Raw genomic sequence first — 25,519 nt, forward strand, 5'->3', positions numbered from 1 at the left:
TTTTGTTTTTTTTTTTTTTTTTTTTTTTTTTTTTTTAACACACATAGATAATTCCAGAATTTCAGGCAAACGTGTTTTGATTTCATTTGGTTTGTCCCCTTTAGAATAGAATAACACTCCATTGTCTTGTTCTATTTGCAGACAACTAAACAGAAGGCTGTGATTTTGCTCATGTCATATCAGTGGCATGTGGGTGCTGCAGCTGCTCAATAGACTTGAGTTATGCCCCTCCTCTTAGTAGTAAGGTACTCTAAAAGACTCATAGTCACAAGAGTTAAATGTGGACATCTAGCAGGCAGTAGAAGGTACTCTTGGTGTTTTTCCATGATTAATTTGAATTGTATTAGTCAAAGACATCTGTAATATTTCCATTTAAGAAATTCCCCCATATCCTCAATTTTGGGAARATCATCCTGATAATTAACCAACAGGTTGCCTTCGTAAATATCCTTTATTAATCCCACATGCATTTTCAAAATTATATCAAACCTATACCTTCTTTTTCAATATGCCTGGCAAAGGTAATTCTTTTGGTGCAAATGGAAACCRGTAGAAAATTAAGGTCTGTATTCCCTTTATTTCTTGCAAAGCACATGCTGCAAATTTTAACCTGACTTGACTTCTTTTCCGTGACTCAGATACAGCATAGAATATTATTCTGGTTCACTCTTCCTTGTCTAGAAAAATAATGAGAGCATTTCTGCTTAAACAAATATGCTTTGTGGCAGGTAGGATTATTACCAGCCTAATGAATGACATAATGCATTTCTTCTGTTTCACTCGAGGCTCCTCTTCTTTTGCTTTGTRAATTTTCACTGTGAACTACAAGAAGCAATCCTACATCTTAAATCTGTCCTAAAGATTGATGTTTATCTATGGTCACTGAAGCTCTCTTGAACCAAGCAACTATAACAATTTGCAAGTACATGTATTGATAGAAAAAGCTCTTTTATTCAAAAAACATTGTCTGACATACCAAAAATTCCTGGGCAGGAGAAAMTGTACTTCACTTTGCCTCTTGGCAATAGAGAGTTTTCATCTCCTATTGATAACCTTTAATGTGATACAGCAGATGTCAGTACATTTTGTTAATTATTCTAAGAATTAAAACTTGGTTTTACTGTGTAATGCACATAAGATCTTAATGGTTTATGGTTAGGTAGTTTAATTGGCTCAATTGCTGGGCAGGAGGGGAAGTAAGAGCTGCCTGCAGTTTGCCTGACCCTTTTCTATCAGACTGAAGTATTATTATGTGCTGTACTATATTAAGCTTCATCTGGAAAAAAAGCACAATCTGTTCTTTTTAAGCTTCTTAATAGTTTCTRGTACTGATTCATGGGAAGTGGAACCAACAGATTGTTACAGTTAGACTGTAGGTGGGGACACATATGCTTGAGTTTTGAACAAAATTCCAACTCTGAAGCAGAGTTAAGTCTTTTCCATGATGATGTAATTGTTGGGTTTTTTTAAAAAACATTCAGAGACGTGTGGGAGTAGCTTTTGACCGGGCTTAGGACCAGACATTCTGCAGGATTCAGTCCAGTATTGTAAAAAACTCAGCTGCCAGTTGTTGCCAAGAGGACATATTTACAAAAGTCATCTACTGCTAATAGTTCTGATTACAGCACCAACACAAAGTTTCAAAACGACCACTTAAAAACTGTGATACCTCCTCCAGCAGAACCAGTTGCAGCATAGAGGTGYTGTATTCCAAACATAGGTATAGAGATGGAGTTTGGTGGGATAAGAGGAGCTGAATATAAATTGACCATGCTTGGGCTCCAGCTTTTGCTGTTTGCCAAGTCCTTTCTGCTGCAAGCAAGAGTAAAGCAATGCCTAGCTTCTGTATAACATTTCCTTAGGAATTTTCTTTAATTTAGAAGTGGAAAMAAAATAGCTACATAGATAAATACACAGGATGTAGGCAACTTTCTTCACAGGGGAATCAGAGGAGAATTTTGGTTTGTTTCTGTCTTAGGAGCTCTGAATTAATTTTCACTTAGAAGTGAACTACAAACTGCATAGGATTTGTGCAATTCCTGAAGTCCCTTCCTTCTTCCTGTGTCATAAACCTGGCTGAAGAGTGAGAGCTGCCCCATTGTTGGAAACTTTCTCTTTCAGTGGCCATTTTGTAGTACTACTATGGGTATACCAAAGAATAACATGTCCTCGAGGAGGCCAGTTCCATGGAAAGCAGGGAAATCCTCTTCCTGTGAACCTCRTATCCWCAAGGAAGTGATAAAATTTACCTYGCCTTCTTTCCCACTCCCATTCCTYCATGTGTTTATGCACATACAGGTTTTATTCAGAAAAGAATGAGAGCCCAGAGGAAATTTATCCTAATATGTGGTGCAAAGAAATTTAACAGAAAAGATTTTCTTTTTCCATCAAGGAGTGTTCATTATCCCCACAGCAAAGCTCAAATTAGATATGCATACCTCATCAAACCACTTGCACAACAGGAGAATTCACTATGAATAATTAATTGCACAGAGTTTAATCAGCAAGGCAAGATCACCACTAGTGTATTTGTATGATTGTCTTGAAGCAAAGCTGCATTCTGTTTCCATCAAATCTTCCTTGAGCTCATKTCATAGAGCTGTAGTTTTCCCAGTTGGAGAACTCAGTCACTCTCAGATTTGGACTGCCAGGATGTATTTTCTTCCAAAGGTTAAGAACCTAACATTTTCCTAGGTACCTCTGCTAGTTTAACATGTTTCCTATGATTCTGGATGACACATAACTTTCTGTATGGTTTCATAAAATCTCCCCATCTAGATAAAACCATGGTGCTTGTGCTAAAACAGACATTATTGGATTGGAAAAGAGTTAATGAACTTCATGCACGCTGAAAGACCTACTATTTTTCAGTACTATAATTAAACCTATTCTCAGCTTTATAGCAAACCTCAGGATAACAATTTCTATGCTTATAACACTTTCAAGCAAAGACTGCAGTATTTGGAACATATGAGATATGCAATTCTGTAAGTCACCTAGACCTGGCTRGGAATTTTCCACTGAGAGGTTTTAGACATAGGATGAAATCTTCAGAATTTCAATATCTTTGAGTGTAATTATTTAACCCCAGCCAGCAGAGAAGCACCACACAACCATTTACTGACTCCCCCTCCAGCAGGGATAGAATTGGAAGAATAAATGTTARAGAAATAGTGGTTTAAGATAAAGACAGTTTAATAAGTAAAGTGAAAGCTATGCACACAAGGAAAGCAAAGAAGGAATGAAATMATCGCTGCCCAGACAGGTGTTCAGCCATATCCAGGAGAGCAGGACCCCATCACGTTTAACGATGATTTGGGAAGACCATCGCTTCAAACATCCTCCCTTCCTCCTTCTTTCCCCCACCTTATGCACGGAGTGTGATGCCATATGGTCTGGAATATCCCTTTGGTCAGTTGGGGTCACCTGTCCTTGGGAGCTGTGTCTTCTCCCCACCTCTGAAGCACCCCTAAGTTCCTCGCCAGTGTGGCAGCATGAAAAGCAGAAAAGCAGAAAAAGCCTTGGCTCTGAGTAAACCCTACTCAGCAATAAWAAAAACATCTTTGTATTCCCAACTCTGTCTTCAGCACAAATCCAAAATATAACACTGTACTAACCAGTGAAGAAAATTAACTGCCATAACCAAAACCAACACATTGAAAAACAGTTTTTCATCAAACTTTCATCTTCCATAGCAAATATTGACAATGTTTCCTTGTACTTTTTATTTTCTGTTAGAAAAAGCGAAACAGAACATTTARTGTTGATCCAGAATGACCTAAATGAGAATAATTTTAGACAAATTACTGTGTTTCACATCAGACAGCCTAATTTTATTTTAGAAGGCCTCAGGATCTGCTGRGAGTTAAATATGACTGACACCCATTTTTTCTTCAGGCTGACTTTGGCAGCTATAATACATATTTCATGAGACACCATGGTTTTGATCTTTAGCTGAACTGTTTCARCATCTCATGGGAATCACTTGATGTCCACGTACCACAGGAAACACAGTTTGCCCTAAGGACATGAATCACAGGGATGCACTGGACATCTGATTTACTACTCCCAGGAAGCTCTGYAACAGCTGAATGTAAAAATCCAATGACATTTTGTCCAGGCAGAATTTGCATGGTAATGTAGTTTTCATTAGGCCTAAYCATGAGAAAAGGAAAATGAAAGTCCCTTTAGGTACAAAGACCTGCATTCAGCTTGACATTCTGCTGGGTGCAATTTGGAATTTAGAAGTCTCAAGGTCTCAGTGATTCATTTCTGATGTTAAAGTGAGATGTTATTCCCTGTCTTCGSTTCTTTGCCTTTTTTGGCTACTTGGATGGTAAGACCCTAAAACTGAGGGCTGTTTTTACATCCATGTTCAGTGCTGAGTGTTACAGAGCCTCTGAGCTGTAGCACCAGAGTGACAGGGATTACTCCCCGGGTGGGGAAGCTGAATGTTGGATGATTATAAAGTTCAAAATAGTCGCAAAAAAAAAAAAAAAAAAAAAAAAAAAACAGATGACAGACCAAATCCATGTTTGATTCTTGCTGCTGCACATACATTTTCATTGTCAGTGCTCCTATGTACTTGTAATTCTACTGGTAAGAGAGGGCATTTTTCTTACAGATTATTCCATTTGAAAGCAAAAAAATTTGCGAAAGATCAGCAGTTTCTTGCAAGAGCATCACTTTAGCACTCACAGTTTTATTAATTAATTGACTGACTGTATTTCTGTGGAATATTACTGAGGGGTTAAGACATTATTTTTGAGAAAGATTTCCTGCCTCAGAGGCCTTCTTATTTAAATGAGACATGAAACAGATTTCAACAGCCAGATGGAGGAGCACGGGGAACCAGMCACACAATCTTGGTAAGGATGGCTGTCAGTGGTATCAGTACACTCACTGTTTAAGCACTATGACTTTCATGTAGGCTTGGCAGTGAAGAAAGTTTCTGTGGTGAGACAGAATAAAGAAAAAAAGTATCTATCTGTAAATATCTATTACCAATTTATCCCCATAGAGAAAGAAGAGATTGAAAGAAAACATGAAGTTTTCCTGCAGGTAGAAATTTAATTCAAAACAAACAAACAAAATAAATCAAACCAGACAAACAAACCCAAACAAAATAAAACAAACAAAAAAACCTCATCAACCCAACAAACAAAACAAAACCAGAAAAAAACACCAAAGCACATTCAGTTCATCTGTGCTCTTGTGATTCCTATAATGYTTATCCTCAATTTTGTCATTCATTCTCCAGTAGAAGTTTTTCCTCCAACAAAATAAGCTTTGCCTCTCTCTCTGCTTTTCAGATARTATTAGGAATTAGGTGATATTATTAGGTGAAGAGGAGGTTTTTTGCATATATGTAAAATATCACACCYAAAAGTTTATTCTCAACATCTATATTTTTTAATTTACTGTAATAAATCACAGACCACTTGGCCACATTTAATCAGCTTAAGAGAACCAGAAGAGATTACCATTTGCACACACATTGTTGTATACATTGTGGACTAGATCCTCACAGGTAGTGAGGTAAACAACAGCCTTTGGTTTCAGCAGAGATGAAGACTTCTGAAGAAAAGTGAGTTTTCTAGGAAAATTTTTTTATCTTGTCTTGAAAAATGGGTTAATTAAAAGGTCAAAGTAATATTGTTAAGATTGGTACAGTGATCTTTGTACAGATATGTAACATATTCTTTAAAATATCTGATGTTMTTGAAGGAAGAAAAGCTGCTGCAGATTTTGATACACACATTTGTGTTTGTGTGTGTGTTTAGGAAACTATGGCGAAAGTGGGATGGAAGCTTTCAAAGACATGGCAGCCAAGGAAGGGATCTGCATTGCACACTCCTACAAGATCTACAGCAACGCTGGYGARCAGAGCTTCGACAAACTGCTGAGAAAGCTTCGGAGCCACCTGCCCAAGGCAAGAGTGGTGGCCTGCTTCTGCGAGGGCATGACTGTGAGAGGACTCCTGATGGCCATGAGGCGCCTGGGWCTGGCTGGAGAGTTTCTGCTGCTGGGCAGGTGAGTAACACTGTGCAGTCATAGACAGCCTTGTTAGCCAGCAGGGCAAAAAAGAGTTTGGAGTGATACAAACTCTACACAGACATGCATCATTCTCATGACATGCCAGGCAAACACAAGTCTGCTTGGTCAGTCTGAACAGCATTGAGTAAGGGAAAGGTGGTGCACAAMTCTTTGATCCGTATCAGCCATTGTGTTCCCTGCAGTTTAAAATGCGTCATGTGCATATACAGCCTGAAGCTATGGCTCATTCGAGTAACTCGGTGTTAAGAATTGCTGATGTGGCCTCTGGGTGTACCTGAAATAGAACTTCCCAAAACAAAGTTTGTTAACTATAACCTTTTCTTCCTGAGCCAACGTGTTGATGTGGATACTGTCCTGAGAGAAAAATATAGGTAATCCTTTCTCTTAGCTCAATGATACCAGTTTTACCCACTGAGGGCTTTCAGGACCAAGGACTTCAAGAACTGCTCATTGTGCAGAAGAGTGGAGCAATTCAGATTACCTCTTAAAAGAAAAAGCGAATTCTGGAGAAAACAGGCTTTGAGGCTTCATTTGGGGTTTTTGTTTGTTTTGTTTGGTGCTTTTTGAAAAATACCTTTTTCTAGCTGCAGTGGGAGCTTTCATGAGTAATTATAAGAAAGATGTTATTCAGTATATGACTTCAGTAAATTGAAAGTGATAGCATCTCTTAGAAGCCTAAACTGTAAAGTCTTCCAAATTAAAACAAAACTCCTTAATTCTACCAGACAATTTTGGGTGGATCCATGCCTGTGGCAGCACTACACAATTGAATTGTGAAAAATGTAGCATGAACTGGAAGCATTTAGAAAGAAAGAAAGAAAGAAAAAGAAAAGCGTAGGGATTTTTTTTCCACTCTTTCTGTTCATTAACAGAGATTCCAACATAATGGCTGAGAAGTGGCTACTCAGACATAGGTTATATGTCCCCAGCCAGTAGAGTTATATGCCCCTTAGTCAGTAGAGCAGTGTTTTACATTTCTGCCATGCAGCAAGAATCATGTGTAGGATGTGGGAAGTTGTGGAGTGGCTATGTTCCATAAAAATGTTCATTCTTGCAAAAATGTTCTCCTTCCACTATGGGTAAATCTCTAGGCTTTGAGGCAGGGGCAAAAAAAAAAAAAAAAAAAAAAAAAAAAAAAAAAAAAAAGCAAAAGGAAAAACAGGGAACTTGCAAGAAGTCTTCTTGATGTAGATGGGATGTAAGACAATAACATGATTGTCCAGTGATCGCTTGAGTACCTGTAGTGGTTTAATTCTTATTTTCCAGGATGTTGATGTGCTGTGTGCTCTCTTGGTTGACTGTTTGGCTTTGTTGTCTGGGAGTATYTAACTGTTGGTCCAGAGCCAGGCTTGTTGGATGGTTCTGTAGAGAAGAGTGTAAGGCACTGACCTGGGATGGAAGTGAAACCAGTACAAACCCAGACCTCTTACAAGCACATTATATTGGAGACCTTTTCTCCAATATTTATAGGAGGAAAAGACAGTAGGAAAGATTCTGAGAAGAACAGATGGTTCAGAGTGCTCTAAGGGGAAAGAGATACATCTGAAATTAAAGAAGGCTCATGAAATTAATTTTTCTTGCAAAGTTATGCAGGAAAATGGACTACGATAAGATTTATACTTTCATTCATCATCTGATCCTGGAGTTGTTTTGGGTTTCCCATTCAACTGAGAAGGTTATAAAAGGACAKTCCCAGTGTAGTGAAAGTGCCTGTCACTGGAATGCAATGGGCTTACAAGAACAACTTTTTTGTTCCTCCACAAATGCTTCCCTCTTGTTTTGTTAAGTGGAGAATTATTTTGTTTCCTTTCCAAACGCACAGAAAGAACTGAAGTCTCAAAGCCACACAGCAGCTTTATGGGAAACCACAAGAAATCAACATTTCTGCTTCCTCTTAGCTTTCCTTTTTGTTCCATTTTTTGTATTCAGCCCTGATATTTTTAATCTGAAGCCTTGTATGAATATTGGGATTTTTGGAAACTGRATTTCTCAGAGCATCTGTTTTATACTCAGTTAAAAAGAGAATGGATTGGACAAGGAGAGTGCATATCACATAAATTACCTTATACATCCCCAAAGGGAGGAAAAATATATCTTTCAATAAACACTCAGTTTTGACCTACTTTACAGTTTCTGCAAATGCATTGTCTGCCTGTGGCAGATATAAAAAGGTGGCATATTAGTGATTGTAGCATTCCAGAGCTTTTTGATGTGTGGAAAATATTTTAAATGCTCAGCAAATATTTACCTCATGCATCTTGAGGAATTACACATAACCTCTGATATAAAGGTGAGTGTGCTGACTTTCAAATGTGAAAAAAAGTTATTTTAACTTAACCATTTTTCATCTTAATTGACATATGGACACCWGGCTTCACCTGTTTGTCCTCACTGCTTCTGTCATCCACAGATCATATGCCAAGAGATACCCTTACAGATAAATTCATTTAAATAACAGAAAAACTCTGAAACAGATTTCAGAAGGAACTATGGAGAATTAATTGTATATGGAGAATATAATTGTATAAATTGTATTTATATTTACATATAAATGTAAAATCAGCTTGATTGCAAATGATTTTCAGCTGTTCCTCATTTTATGTAATATTTAGACCCAAAAGTTGAAATGTTCTTTCGTGTTGTGTGCTCATGTTCACCCTGCTCCTCTTGGCTCCTAGTTTCTGATCGTTGGACAAAATTCTCTGCAATGATAATTTTGTTTGATGCCTTTTATCTGCCGGGATTCCAAAACATGTCTCAGAATGACTAAGTAATTTAGTGCTAGGTAGTATTACTTTTCATAATAAAATAGAAACCATTAGCTGCAACAGAAATTACGAGTATTGAATATTACTTCCTAAATAAAACAGGTTCAGAAAACACTACCACAGCTCTGAATAATTATACTGTTTGTTTGCTCGTTGGAATTATTTTATCTTATATCATCTAATACTTTTGAGCTGGAACTTGGCAYGGTGTTGGTGACAGCAGTTGGGGGTTGTCACCAAGAAGCAGTCAGGACACATATACTCTGTTTTGGGGTAGAAGAACATTAAGGTTCACAATTGCAGTCATTATGTGCCTTTTACCTCTAGACAAGAAATCTTCCCCTGGCTGATTTTTTTATCATTACAAAACAATTATTGTACAAACTTAAAGAGTAAAACACAGAATTTTTGCAAAGGAAGTTCCAAGTGTAATCCAGTAAGATTTTTCTTACCTAAAGGAGAGGAGAAGARAAAGGACAAGGGCGTTGGAATGGTCAGGGATTGAAGCAAGCTGCCCAGGAAAGCGGTGAAATTATGGTCTCTGGAAATGTCCAAAATGTGTATTCATGTGGCACTTGGGGATATGGTTTAATGATGAGCTTGAAGGTCTTTTTCAACCTTAATGATTCTATAATTCTAAAGAGAAAGTAGAGGTATAGAGAGATGAAAATGKCTTGCTCAACGTATCCAGGTTCCAAATGAGATTCCATAGGCAGAACTCATCTTCAGGAAATGACTGAAACTTCCATTTGCTTCTTATGTTCATGTATGCATATGGTGTGCCAGATTTACTACTGTATTCACTATTGTATATGATTAAAAAAAAAGTGTTAATTAAGATTATCTAGACTTTCTGTTGCATTAAATGACAAAATGGATTAAAAAAATTATCAGAGATGGAAATATGTCCTTAGGTTCTAGTGCTTACTCTGATTTTCAGCTGTCAGCCAAAGAAACATGGTCAAAATTCCAGTCTGATTTAATTTCTACACAGCTCTTAGATACTTATCTCAGTCAAAGGTTTACAGAAATAATATAAAACCGTGACTTGGCTGCAATATCTATAGCAAAAGAATGGGAAATCCAGAGCTGCAGGGCATCCCACAGAGTTTCCATCTTCTTTGAAGTACAGACAGGATTTGATGACTATGTGCTGTAATGTCCTTGCAAAGATGTAGAACCACATCCTGCATTTTCAGGATTCACTCTGTTCTGGGACATGTGAAAGTCTGCACCTTGGGGTGCCTCAGGCTGTGCTTCTGAAGCATGCCTTGGCTGCAGAACATGTCCAGACGAAGGTGGGGAAGGGCAGGACACCACTTGTAGCAGCGTGATGATCACAAGTGAGGCTCTCAGGAGGGCAGAAGGACCACTGAAGCAGTGCTCATTCTCAGACATTCTCTRTCACAAATCACATCTACTAATAAGATATCTGCTCAGCTCCTGAGGAGATGGGTTGGAGGAAATTGTTATTGATTCTAAGAGATGTTGCAGCAAATGAGATAAGTAGAGGGTAAGTAGTAGAGATGAGGATAAGGAGGGAGAATAAAATGTGGAGAAGCATTGGTTCCAGAAAGTCCCCAAAGTAATTTGGCTGATAGGAAACTCAGCAATATATATGAAGAAAATCTGGTTAACAACCAAAAAGGGCAACTATACCTGAAGGAAAATGAAAGCAAGATGATCTGAGGGAAATGAGATCTTTTCAATTGTTTAAAAAGAAGTCTTTTGTGAGATTTTATAAAGTGTCTGTTGGATGAAGAAAGATCTCACTGCAGAGGAAGTAGTGATTTCCTTCCTGAAAGTATGCAGTGTGGTGTGTGTTAACATACCTTCTTCTATCTTTGTACAAGTCCTACTGATGAAGAAKTTGTTGCATAATCAATTAGGATATGAAATTTTGCCGACCTGAAATATGCTTTAAATTCATTTTTGGTTATTTCTGCTGCTTTGGGGAAGTATTAATCAGACCAAAATCTTCTCTCTAGAATAGTTCTTCCTGCATAACCTTTGACAAAACTKTGGAAGATACATGTAATATAAATGTGCAGATCTCTCCTCCAGGGACAAAATAAGCAGGTGAAAAGGTACTTTCAGAGTACAATTGTCCAACCCCAGCCTGCATGAACACTCTGATCCCTTTTCTTCAATTCACAATAGCAGGAGTTTGGTGCAGCCTCACCTGAATGTTGTTTACTCTAAGAAAACTGTCTGCTGCCCACTCATTTATTTATCTCTGTTCTCTTCTTTAGGCATCAATGTGTAGCCCAAGGAAGCAGCTATCATTGGATAYGAAGTAATTAAATGCATTGTAAATAGCAACATCAAGTCATTGCTACCCCCAAAACCCCAGAAACTTAGCAGCAAAGCAAAGTTTTGCTTTTCTACAGCTGTAAAAGAGATTAGGGAAGTGGAAAGCGGTCTTCCCTCCTGTGTCCAAACAAAGTCTTTAGAACTAAAGCAGACTGGAGGGTAAAGAACCACTTGGTTTTGAGCAGGAACTTTGTGTTCTCCATTTGTGGCAGCGTCAATGCTCAGAGAGCCTCAGGATGATCAATAGCAATGTTGTCCTGCTGCAGATGGAAGCAGTGAAGTGGCTGGTCAAGGCTGCRTGCATAATGAGTGAAGAAAGCATAATTTCCTTTTGTGGTTCAGACTCCACAAGCTATGCTTGAGGATTTTAGGGAGACAAGTGAGGCAAACATATACTCTGAAAGTAAATCAACCTGCTTGATTTTTTTAAACTTTCTTGCATGCCTTTAAAATCAGGTACTTTTTTTCCTTGAAATATATCTGACCCGTTTCTAATAAATATTGCACCTTGCAGTCCAATTTCACAGTCACTAATGTAGACCAGGTAGTGGGGGATGGGAGTAAGCTCTACGTGTATTTGGATGAAAGTCTTCGTTTTGATCTTTCAGGAATTATATGTATTTCTTGGGACAGTAGGGGAGGCATGTTTAACATGGCATCAAGCAAACAATGAAGAATTTTTAGGTTTACACATTGGCAAGTAAGCACACCTCCTACACATTTGTAATCATAACATTATAAAATACTCTGTCAGGTCAGATCAAAGGTCTCCCAAACCAATGTGCTTTTTCTGGAAGTGGTAAACAGCAAATGAATGGCAAAAAATGACAGCAGGCCAGGATGGAGCAAAGTTCTCCTGGAGAATTCTTGGTGTCTTTGTAAGGGAAGCCCTTGTGGTCATCTTTGTGGCCCTCCCTCCTCAGGACTCCCTCTCACAGGAATACATCCTTCTATGCTGAGACCCCAGAGCTGGAAGCATCACTCCAGGGTCTCGGGAGAGCAGAGTAGAGGGGCAGAATCCCTTCCCTCAGCATGGTTTCCATGCATCCTTGCCATACTTCTTTTGATGCAGCCCATGACAGGTTTGACTTTCTGAGCTGGGAGTTCACATTGCTGAGCTTTTCATTCACCAATAACCCCAAGTCCCTTTCCTCAAGGCTGCTCTCAATCCATTCTCTGCCCAGTCTGTTCCTGTGCTTGGGATTGCCCCTTGCACTTGGCCTTGTTGGTCTTCACAGGGATCCTCCTTTGTCAAATTCCCTCTGGATGGCATCCCTTCCCTCCGACCTTTTTGTGACATCACAARTCACGTATGCCAAATTAAATTATTTACTTCCTGAAGGATCTGCTCTTTCTCACCCACAGTTGGCATTAACAGCCAAGGGAAGGAAGCTGCGCTAGTCTGGATTGAGTTTTGCCTCAGCACTGTAGAAAAAGACAATGATTCAGGAGATCCTTCAAGTCTTTTACCTCTTCATGGTTCACCTCTACCAACTTGAGCTTGATCCATCTTTGGATAGATCATTTTAAAAATTGCACAGCCTTCTCAGGCAACTGCTCCCTCAATTTAACTACTCCTCATACCCTTCCTAATGTCAAACCTACAATTCTTTCAAGACCATTATTTTTATCATATCCATGGGAACAAAGGAAGCAGTTTCTAAGACTACAACTTTTATATTTGAAGACCTATGCTTACCCTTGTTCTGCTTTGACAACTTTCAGTATGAGCAGAAAACGTGTTTTACACTTTGGAATAACATGAGATCTCTATTATACCACTGGAAATGAGACATGAGGCAAATGACAGAAAAAGAGATGTCAAACAATCCTGAAGAATTATATAAGGTTTATTTTCATTACAAAATGACAGATTCATGAGATGACCTACACAGTTGAAAAATAGTCAATGAGGYAATCTCAAAAATAACTCTGTATTGCCAACAGACCTGTTCTTGCAGCTCTGCATGAAAGCAAGTCAGAGGAATTGCTGGGAAATTGTGTGCATTTGTGGGTGCCTCACACAAGAGTTGCACGCTTCTGATTTTATATTTGACTTAGAAGCTCTACTTTATCCCACAGCTTTTTAAGATTCAGAATAGGAGAAGTCTATGGGTGGTTGACTTGAGACTGTTCTCTTCAAATATGTCTTCTGAGAGTGATAGGCAGCAATCGCAGTGAATTTTCTGATGTGTGCCTATTTTGAGAATGAAAGAGACTCTTCCAATGCTAAGAAAAGGAATTGAAAACATCCTTGGAACAATGAAAACATTTTCTATTCAAGCTCGAGAAAAGATTAGCTGCTTTCTTCTCAAAAATGTAAATTCAAGAGGTAAAAATAAATAAAAATCTTAAACCCCAGCATCATTATTCCACAATTCTCTGCAGGCTACATGATAAAACATAACTTTTTGAAACATTAAAATTAAGATTAAAAATGTGATCCAATATATCCTCATAGAAAAATTTAAAGGTTGTTGGTACAGGATGAAAATTAGCACTATACTTGAGATTTTCTGATCTTTAGAAAAGCTATAGAATTTTGATTAATGAAGTTAAGTGAGCCTAAAATGATCTTTATTAAAAAAAAAAAAAAAAAAAAAAAAAAAAAAAAAAAAAAAAAAAAAAAAAAAAATCCTGTTACTGGTCCTTTAAGGATAAGACTGTGCCAAATAGAGGTTTGCTGTAAGGTAATGGTTAACATTTAAGATCTGTTTCCTTTCTGTTGTCTTTCTCTGTAGCATGTGGGTATATTTTCCACAATTTCTTTTTAACTCTTTAACTAACTTCTAACTTCTCTTTATCTGCATCATTCCAGAGCCTAAACGCACACACACAAACCATACTCACATGTCGGTACACAGAACAGGCATTTGTGAAAGGGGAAGACCCAAGGGTTTGCAGCTCCGTGTTGCTGTGTCCTAAAGAGCATCTGCTCCAGATCACAGTGTCAAGGAACTATCTCTTCTCTTGGCAAACCTGCCATCAATCCTGTTCAYGTCTTAGTTTTTTAGTTACAGAAATCCCTTGTGTAGGTAAACAGTACAAAAATGTGTGGCAGATAAAGGGGAAAAATACCTCTTGGACAGCAATTGTTCAGTTGTCCCAGCTTCACTACTGCTTTCACTTGTGTTCTCGTTCACCCATTTTTGATTAGAGAACAGTGGGATTGGGAAAGGCAGGCACATTCTTTCTCCAACTTCAAATGTGAATGAGATGATTTCAAGTAGGTTGTACTTAACACACCCAGAAGATCTGAACATAAAAGCATTACCTGCCCAGAAGAGATTYATACAGATCAACCCATCTCACTAACGCTGGTGAATGATTATGGAAGAATATTACTTGGAGTAATGAAAACTTCTGATTTCTAAACTAGTGGCATTATTAATTTTTCTGTCACTCTATTAAAGTGACAAAGCACACACAGAAGCACATTTCGCCCTCACTGTGGCTGAATTGATAGTTTCTAGTGAAGCCACTGTCTCTCCAGGGTTAAGGCTGAAGGCGACTGGAAAGGTGAATGAAGTAACAAAACTCACAGACCCCATTCTGGTGGAATTTAGTCCATAGAGAAGACATGACAAATCTTGGCAAAAATATACTTCTTTCAAGAAGACCAGATAAAAAAGCCATGTACTTTCTCAAGGAATAAGGCCAAAGCTGAATTTGGTTGATCATTTTCATATTAGAAACCTGTAATAAGAGAATTAATTAAAGGAATGCTATTTTAATTATGAAATTAAAGTTAATAAAATAAAAGCTGTATTTGCTAAGGGATCATACTGTCCAATCTTAATTCCTGTTGATTAATGACAATAAGGGAGGTGAAAACTGACTGAATTATAATAACTAAAYCATCTCTATCCTGGGAAAATGTATAGCTATAAAACATGGTGATTTAATACATTTTAACTGGTATGTTGTTAAGCATTCTGTGACTTGAAGCACTGGTATGTACAAATCAGTGTTAATCTTGGATGCTGACTCTTTTGAAATGTGATTGGCTGATTTTTAACATAGTTCTACCAAAGCTTACCAAAAAGAAAATTATTCATTGTATCCTAGGAGTTAAAGCAAGATAATTTAAATATATTTCTGTTTGAATAATTTCTGGAATTCTTCATGTGTTCAAAGGTTTCACGCCTTGGCTAAATCAGCTCACTTTTCATAGCCAAATGTGCATCACCTGGAGGCTACCTGAGTAAAAAAAAAAATTGCATGTTAACCATCCAAAATCTAATTTTATCTGAGCATTTCTGATGCTATGAAAACTACACTATAATGTAGTATCAACTCAGCAATATGTTGAGGACGATGACWGTCACAAAATAGAGTGGTTGATGTTAGTTTTACACTTAATACAGATCTTATGGGGCTTTCAGCAAAAATTATACCAAAAATGTGTTACTTAGTTGCTTGATTTGACCCCAGATATTTATATAAAYAGTCAGAAACTTGAAGAGAATGTCCAGAAACCAAAATGACAGCTGCATGTTGTTTGCTGGTTTTGTTGATTGCTCATTACTTGAAATCGCTTTAAGACAAAGACACAATTGAATACACAATTGGTTTTGGTCTTGAAAAAGAAAAATCAAGGATAGAACTGCTTCTGAAGCTGTCATCTCTTAGCTGTATTTTTGAGAACCTTTATGTGCACATTTTTTTCTTTTTATTATAATATATATAGATGATATTGTCTAGGAATAAGAAAATAGACAGCTTAATTACTTGTGCAGCAATTGCTCTGTCAGAAATCTAATTACTTCTTGCTACTCCATAAGTCCTTGTCATGGGGAATCTCACAGTACAACAGCCTGGTAAAGGTAATTAGTATCTTCTAATCATGTGCCCCCTTATTTTGCACTACATTGAACATAATATGCCAATTTCACCTACTGTCAGCCAGGAGCTCTGTGGCAGGTTGTTATTGCATTCTACTTGTGCTCTTGTAACCAGAAGAGTAAATTATTCAAACTCCAACAAAGCATTAACTCCTCCCTCCCAGCTGAAAACCGTAGGACCAAAGGAGCACCGGGAGAAATACAATAAAGAAGTAGTGCAGGAACCACAGAGCCTGCATTTTGTTCAACTGAAATGATTCAGCTGGGAGGTGTAAAAATTCCTACCCTCAGGAAGGCAGTCAAGGTGTTTCCAGCCAACAGGTAGAAAATTAATATCATCCTTCTGAAGTGCTCAGGCTCAGAACATGGATCCCAGGCAAGGAAACAGTCTTTGGGTTTTATCTGTGGCTTTCTTATAGCAGGCAGTGACTGTTGCCTTTCTGTGAGAGTGATCCCCACCCTGAACTCAGGTTATACACTCTTAATTTCTCTGAGATGAATGCTGTCTGAACCTTGAGTCATACATATAAGAGAAAAGGAGTCTTCAAAATAACCAGTAATGGTTTTATATCATAATTTCATTCCTTATTTAAATAGGCTTTTATCTGACCATTTTATAGCACTGATTGAGTGCTATAATTGAGAGCACTGGTGGATTAATCTTAACTAAGTCTAGTGCCTTAAATTGGTCTGGGCTCACTCAAATAATCAGTAGAGAGGTGTAGGCATTGTACACAATTGTGATTCAGAGCCAGATAAGCAAAATAGTCCTCTGTTGGGGATTTGGGGGAATGCCTCCAAATATCCATTGTGTGCTGAGAATCAGGGAAGATAAAATCTTCACTACTGTATCTCCCTCTCAGATGGGAATGTTGGCTTTTTGGGAAAACAGATGTCTGTGTTCTTCAGGTGGGTGGACAGATGTGRAGTGGGGAACAGATTTAACAGTCAATTCTTCTTTAAAAGAGGGGTAGGTCTATGGTGGGAATCTACTCCAGGGTAGGAACTTATTCATGTACAGGAAAGAAAATTCTTCACCTTGAACCATTTTTTTTCCCAGAAATGGCATAGCAAATTCACATTCCTCTACACCTCTGCACCTCCTCTCTGCTCAGAGGCAGGTTCTGACACCGTCTGCTTTTTACCTTAAAAAAGAACCATCAGTTAGATGTGCCAAGGGACAGCTGAGCCTACCAAACACAGACTGAATGTTTCCTCCTGACACTGAGGAACTAGTGTCAGAAAACCCTTCCAGGTTTGGGAATTACCAGCCAGGACTGTCCTGGAGGATACAAACTTCAGAAATGTAGAACAGTTATTTGTGAGAAATTTCAAGGAAGAAATTAGTTTCCTGGCCTTGATTTCAGCTCCACTGATTCTGTCTGAGGACATTGCATCCTGACATTTCTGGTGATTTAGTGTTGGGAGCTCTCAGAGACAGACCAAGGTGAATGTGAATGCATAGATACACTATAAAATAATTTCTAAGGTAGCTCTCTCTTCCATATAATAGCTTTAATGGTGACCCTCTCCCTCAGGGCTATTTAAGACAGAATCCAGAGCCTCATTCAGTGATACTAAAATTTTATATGCCTAGAACAACTGAGAATTTACTATCAGAAGAAGGTAAGTGACTTACAAGTTTAGTTCTAGACTCTCACAGGTTATCTGCAAGGATATTTTTTGAGCTGYTGTCTTTAGAAAAGGAACTTTATAAAAAATAACTAAGATTGTACCTGCTTTTCTTTTTATAATTTGTACCAGTGGTCAAGAACCAGAAACTTCATCTGAATAAAAAAAAAAAAATTATAATTTAAAGAAATTTGCTGATCAATATTCTTTGATGACRTTGCTGCATAAGCTTTATTGAACCTATATTATGAATGATTTTTCTTTATTCACTTTGGAAAAAATGCAACTCTTATCTTAATAGAAGAGGAATTGAAAAGGCATCAGCTCTAATAATATATGGTCTTTCAATGTACTGAAAAGGAAAAACCCAAGAAGTTAAAGAATTTTTCTAGAGTTTTACAAATTTTGTTGGTTTTGATCACAATTTACAAAACTTTGCAGGTAGAAAATTTTGCTTTTTTTTTAATTTTTTTTTTTTTTTTTTTTTTTTTTTTTTTTTTGGTGGGTATTCCCCTTGCTTTGATTCAGATATTATGGTTGTATCACACTGGGAATGTAGTTCTCATAATTATTTTAATGGAACTTATTTAACTATGGCATTTTAAGGAACTTTCAAATCAGACACACTAGCTGTAAGGATCACCAATAAACATTTATTTTCTCTCTGGCTCTTTTGGAGGGTGTTTTTTCATCCCAGAAAAACATTAATTTAGAATGAAATTTTAACCTTATTCTGTATCAAGTCGTGAGGAGCAATTCACGAGTAATGTTTATGAACTATGCTTTTGTCCATAAATATTTTAGGAAGTGATGATTTCTGCAAAGCACTTTTTGCCCTGGAAGCCTATTACAGCTGGGACATGCTTGCTCTCAARATTCACAAATGTCTCATGCGCCTTTAAATCTCAGTTTAGATATTGTCCTCTACAATCCTTCTAAAGAATAGTGAGCAGAAAGTCAATATCATATTAGCTCGTGATACTGCTGATTTTTATTCTCCTATCCTTATGTATTTTTGTGTTGTTTTTACTCTTTTACTGATTTTGTTTCTCAGTATTTTATGTAGCCTACTCCTGTGAAGGTCTGAACATCGCAGACTGCTGGATTGTGTCTATGAATCTTAAATTCTAAAGTAATATTAATGATAGATTCTACTCACTACTCCTAATTAAGTAGCTTTCCAGCTATTGGTTTCAGGCCTCAAAATATTTTAATCCATTTACTCCCTATCTGAGCCTTTTCCAGTAAATCCTCCCTCACACACTTGAAAAGACAGGAAGAGTTTGAGCATTCTGGAGACAGCAGGTAAATCAGAGATTGCTCTCAGCCARCCCTCACATAAACAACTCCTATACTCAGGGACATTGTGCAAATCACAGGGTACAATTTGCCTTTTATTTCAGAATTACCATCTTAATTGGCTATCTTGTTATTAGATCTTAGAAATAAATGTTCCAACAGTCTGTGATATTTAATTAAGATACAGTAAATTGTTTTCTAAATTGAATTTTGTATTCCAGTGGATATGGTTATTGGAAAAACCAATTGAATGGAAACAAGTATCTTAATAAATTCTTTTCTTCTGCATAGGAAGCAAATTCTGGTTTTGAATTAGGAAAATTAATGCTGAATTAGGAAAATTCTCTAGAGCCTTGAATTATCTTTACCTTGAACTAAATAATATGCAAWCATATAAACCTGATTTTGTTGTATTTGCCTTGCTCTTTACCTAAAAAATATGTTTTAGAAATGAAAAATCCTTGTTTATGAGATAGTCCCAGATTTGCACCATCCATGCATCTTGCCTTTGTTATATGATATTCTCTTCAAACATCAGATTAGGAAGACTAACCTGTTACAAAGCCTTAGAGTCCCATGCCAGACTAATACCAAGTGTGCAAGAGGAATTTGTCATTCATTAATTCCCAGCTCAATTTCAATGTTTTACAAAAATGTGTTGTAGGTAGATAGCTCTGACAATCCTGAACATTACTCAAGTTACTATTTTGAACAAACTCATTTAATTGACCCTGTTCATTACTGGGCTTTTGTTAACAGCTGGTCTGTGATTTTTTTTTACTGTTATGCCTCCATCCAGCTTTATGTTCAGCAACACTAATCCAGAGATTATTAAATATCCCCTGTACAAGGAAGTGCATAAYGAAATCATTCCCTATCTGTGCAGAGAGAAAATTTAATCTGAAACATCATTTTCAAAAATTGCAAGTCAGCAAAAAATAAAACATCAGGGTGTTCTCAACATTATTCTCCTACAAAATCCAAACCACAGCACTATACCAGTTACTTAGAAGGAAATTAACTGTATCCCAGACAAAATTAGGACAGTTTTATAAAGCATAAAATTCATGATCTACTTCAAGAAGTGTACAGAAGGTCCTTACATTTGATAAACTCACATATGGTATGCATGATTCTATCAACCAACCCTCAGTTGCATCTGGGAAGTTTTAGATTAGTTATTCAGAAAAATTTATTCGCAGAAAAGGTTGTCAAGCATTGGAACAGTTTGCCAGGGAAGTGGTGGAGGGATTGAAGAGTTGCAGGTGTGGACATGTTTTAGTGGTGGAGTTGGCAATGCTGTGTTAATGGTTGGATTCTTTGATTTTAAAGGTATTTGATTTTAAAGGTATTTTCCAACCCAAATGTTTCTATGGTTCTATGATTCTGGTTGGAAAATGGGGTCATTTTCAAGTCCTAATGAGACAAGAAATTCCTTGTTTAAAAAAAGATCCTGGACTGTGGATCTTAAGGGACAAGTTTTGTTGGAGCAATCAGATCTTTTGTTCCAACTATTATAAAAGTGGTTTTTTGTTTTTTTTTTTCTATTTTGTAATCCTGGCAAGAGTGATATTCTTGGGTAGTAGAGACATACATGTGTTCTATGCTTTTCCTCATTTTTTATGTTTTTCCCTTTGATTTTGCATTTATCTGCATCATCTCTCTTATGACTCCATCATCCTGTAGGAACAATAAGTCAAGTAATTAGGAATTATCATGGAAATCTATGTGAGATGTTAAATAAGCACTTTCCAAATGAATATCTCATGATGACACTAATTTGAAAACAAGCTCTTCAAAATTGTGCATTTTGTTATGGCAGCTGAACTGCTGGCATGCCAAGGAGCTCACAACACAGAGAAGCTTCAAGCAGGCTGAAAAGCCYAATGAAAGAGTCACTGGGTTAAAAATACCCAAGTGCTTTATGCAGTCATGATGCAGCATTGTAAGGGAAATGAAGTGTGTTTGTTCTGAACCAAAACTCTTGGCTGGCTGTTGATTTTGCAGGGCCATTGGGGCATTAGCAGGAAGGGAAAAGTCGCTTGATTTTGTTTGCAACGCATTTCGGTTTTGTGCCATGGTCTTCCAAGCACATTTCAGATGCCCCAGGTGTTACCTCTTCATGTGGGAGACCATGTCTGATGTGTTGGGTCCTGGAACATCTGAGAGATAGAAGTTTTGGGTTTCAGGTGGGGCAGAGACATTCCATCCATTGTGTTGGACACATGGGTTCAATCACTCTGAAATTACTACTGTGGGTATGCTCTTCTCAATGATAAAAATGCAATTTCTCTTCAGTCCTATTCACAGGGTTTTWCTGGGAGAAAAATGAGGAGTCCTAAACAGAGCTTTCAAGATCAGTATGAGCCAATAACTTTGAAAGATACAGTAGATAGAATGCTGTTTACTGTATCATGATGTTTATTTAACATTTGGTTTGGAATTCTCTGGTTCTTGCTCTAAATCATCCCCTCTGTTCTCTGTAGAGGGAAATCAACTTAATCAGCTAATATTAGACTCTGAGACTGGATATTTTGAACAACCTTATAATAAGGTTTCTCATACTTTTAATGAGGGAAAAATGTATCTTCATGCATTAACTCAAATGCACTGTTGGACTTTCCCTAAGAGCTGAAAATTATTTTCCTAATAACCAGGAACTGTTGTATATGAACTCATTGGCTGTATGTGCCAAATGGGTAAATTCTCCAGTCCCAATCTGCATGAAGATGGTCTCTCAGGAAGAATGTATTCTCACAAGTTCAGTGCCATTCTAATGGTCTGAAGCTGAAATGTGTTTAAACACCTTCAAGTGAAGAAACAGGAGCCCACGCCCATCTAAACTATTCCCAAAGCCATTTGTTCCTGCTACTGCAGAAGAGTCTGGTAAACCTTAAAATCATGACTTGACTTTGCATATCCAAAGAAGAAATCACTCAATTTTAATTCCTACTAATTTTCTCTTCAGTGTCCAGATTCTGCAAGGAGCTGTTCTTTATGCCTATGGATTATTCACAACACTCTGAGTTAAAATCAATAATAAATAACATTTTAGATTGGTTATACATGTGACATTTTCTCTTTCTGGAAAAGAACCCAAAGGCATTTTCTTCTCCTTCCCCCTTGGAAATGTCCAGTCAGACCAGTCTGGCCTTTTTTTGTTTGGAAAAAAAATGTCAGATTTCATTCTACAAGCAATTATGACAATGGATTTATAACTACTTACAAAATATTGCCCCTAATACCTYGTAAGAAAATAGAATTTCTATTACTTATATAGATGAATTACAAACTTTAAAATGTGAATTCAGCTAGTRCAAATAAAACTAATAAGATGTGTAAATGTCATTAAATAGCAGTTCAATTTTCATTTCTGCTCTCAAAACTGWTAGAGAAAAATCAAAAAGAAACATAATGGGGAGATCAGATGCTACATGTCAATATACAGACAAATTACATTGCTACTAGTTATTCTCCAAATATTTACRTATAATGGCTTCTGATGTGCAAGAATGAATGCAATATGATGAAGAATTAAATTAATGGATAAGAGCTAGAAAAAATATTATCTAAACATGGAGAAAGACTTGCTATAATAATATATTGGAAGACAGGAGAAACTAGTTATGTACTGAGAAGAATGTAAACATTAAYGAAATGTAAAGGAAAAATGAAACAGAGATGTTGAGGAGCAAGAAAAATACTTTGATGATTAATCAGATCATCAGCTACTTATGTGCTTTGAAAATAATTTCCATAGAAGGAATTGAAATCTTCCTGAATTCCTCTGGGCCATTCCCACCATCCCCGTTCCATCAAAGAAGTACACTGAAAATGGACAAGTAAGGGAGTTTTTGTGTCCACCCATATGTTAACCCCAAACAGCCACATTGTRCTAGTGGCTCGAAATGCATTGTATTAGTTAAAACTTAATCCAAAAACCACTTTTCTTTTATTATCTCAATATGTGCCCATTCATCTTGGAAGTACCAGATTTGAAAAAACACCATCAAACGCTATCTAAATATATATATATATATATATATATATATAACTTCCATTTTCATGAGTCATTTTTCTTCTGTAACTTCTAGAAAATAAATAACTATGAATGTTTCTAAAAATCTTCACTGATGGTGAGCAGTAAGCCCTATGTTAAGACAAACACTTTTACTCAAAGAGAAAAGGAGATGTGTCTTGAAATACATTCCCCACTTGCGCATGAATGAAGGYGTGAATTAGGTACTGCTGAAACTAAAAATTTCCAGAAACTTCTCATCACACGAATTTTGTAGAAATGTGAGTTTAAAATCAACCTCAGTACTTGAAACAGGTCCAGGCAAAGCCGTTGCTTTTAAGATACAACATTTGTATTCATGGCAAGACAATACCACACACCATTTGATGACAATGGAATTGTGCAGCTCAGCTTGTGATTATTTAAGAACCAATATAGAAGAGCTGCAGTATCGGGTTTTTTTGGTTTTTTTTTTAACTGCTGTTATTTTGTAAGATTTCAATAGGAAACAGAGGCAGCTGGAAATTACTTACTAAGATCTCCTCCCCAATATTTCATTATCTACTAGTGGCATAGACAAAAAAAAAGTTTGTTACACTTGGTAGAAATTTTACAAAAAGGAATTGGGCAGTATAAGCATGTCTATGTCCTTCAAGTTGAGTGWTTTCAAGATTTTTTTTAAAGCTTCAGAGGTTGACATGCATTAACTATGCAGATATTTTAGCTTACGCTCAGATTTATAATCTGGCATTAACAAACTTCATCTCTGCCAGTGCTGACAAACTGCAGCTTGGGACAGGATCTCAAAAAAAAATTTCCATAGACCCTGGCTGGTTCAGTTCTTTGATCAAATCTGTGGCCTAAATCAAGGTAAATCAATCAAGGAAAGGTCTAGTCAACATTGAATCAATAATATGTGAATGTCTGTCTCGGTTTGAGACAATGTTTTCAGAGGAAAATGTTACAGAGTAAATGTTTCCTCTGATGTGAAAAAAAAAAAATTATAATTTTTTGTCACCAATATAAAGTGCCTGGCTGGTCGGCACTTGCCTCCTGCTTCTCGGACCACAACCCTGCCGATCCACTCCAGAAAATCACAGGAGTTGCAGAAAGGAACAGCAGTCCAGGGAGACTTGTCCCAAAATAACAAATRGGAGCTAGCTAAACCTCAACAACATAACTCCCCTGCATGCTGCAAGCAGGACCCCTTTAGTACCGAGCTGAGGTCCAAAAAGCCCACGGCAGCCCCGGCTTTTAACTGCCYGCTGCCTTCCCAGCCMCCTCTGCCCCTTCTCGGGGGTCACATTTAAAGGCACAGAACATTTTGGGYRTACAAGCAGACAGAATATAGGAATAGAGTGTTATCATATAATCAACCCAAGACAATGTCCTGTAGACTAGAACTGTTTGTCTTACATGAAAACATAACCCTGACCCTTAGAAAAAGTAYGTAAGGCACTAAGAATGCCTTGAGACAGGACCCATTTTACCTAATTTTAGCCAGCTAAAATTTGGCTATCTGACCCAAACTGATAAATTAGTTTTGATCTATGATAAATACAAAAAGATAAATATTTCTGGAGGACAATTTACCCCTCCCTGAAACAGACTCCTTTTTATTTCATCACTTATAGAAGGAATCCAAGAAGCCAGTTTTAATTGCACGTGATGATTTTACAAGTAATTTTAAAGTTTAAAGTTTGACTTTACTTTTATTGTCTTGAAAATGTTCCTCTTCTCTTCCCTTAAAGGACCTGTCAATTTGCAACAATCAGCAAAACAATAATAAATTTAGTTCAATATAGCATTATTTGATAGATGCACAGTGTCATTTATCATCATGGTCAAGAGGAGAAATTTAGAGTTTCCTTTCTCCTGAGCGTTATGTAAAACATGCAATAAAATAAATACTGCTTGGACCCAAGTGCATAAGAATGCTCAATCATAGTGTACAGTAGAAAAAGAAAGGAGGAGGAGGTTCATATAGCAGAGTTACACCCATCCTAGTAAAAAGAGGTTTTATTTTTAAATACATTTTTGKAATTTTCTATGGTGGATCTTTTTTACTGTGTGTCTTGGGACAGAATCTCAGGCCAGGTATTTGATTAATATGAAAACTGTGTGTATTAATTTGCCTAGAGTCTCAGAAAGGAAGTAGGCAAGTATGTAAAAAAAAATAAATTAATAAATACATTTCCACATGGCTGCATAATTATTAGTAGCTTTAATCCAAAAAAAAACTTGTTTTCCATGAAAAAGCAATAAAAATTTACATATGTTTGCTTCTTTTTAGTGGCCACCATGTGCACCCAGCTCTAGAATTTATTTCCCAAAAATTCTCTCTAAGTATAGCTTATTGCTTATGACATTTTCTTCATTTTTTTATACTTCTGTTATAGTTCAAGAAGATATTAGAAAGTGTTTCATGTATGTGACAATTCGTTTTTGCAACAGCTTATGTATATGTGTGGGCTTGGAGAGCTACATGTAATATTTTGAATATATTGTTACTTATTTCTAAACATTTACATGATTTCAACCAAATTTTTGACACTTATCTCCTTTTCTGAAATTCAAATAGAGACCTT

General features: G+C 36.9%; 1 protein-coding gene across 1 annotated transcript in view; it reads left to right on the forward strand.

Moving 5' to 3' along the window:
* GRM5 (glutamate metabotropic receptor 5) overlaps positions 1–25,519 on the forward strand; it is a 196,479-nt gene that overhangs the window by 91,278 nt on the left and 79,682 nt on the right. Inside the window, exon 2 of the mRNA XM_057373642.1 lies at positions 5,784–6,033. Coding sequence (XP_057229625.1) covers positions 5,784–6,033 — 250 coding nt within the window. The remainder of the gene's footprint in view (positions 1–5,783; positions 6,034–25,519) is intronic.

This window comes from Malurus melanocephalus, unplaced genomic scaffold (genome assembly GCF_030028575.1).
Source record: "Malurus melanocephalus ecotype Western Australia unplaced genomic scaffold, MMel_1.1 scaffold_204, whole genome shotgun sequence".
Lineage (NCBI taxonomy): Eukaryota > Metazoa > Chordata > Aves > Passeriformes > Maluridae > Malurus > Malurus melanocephalus.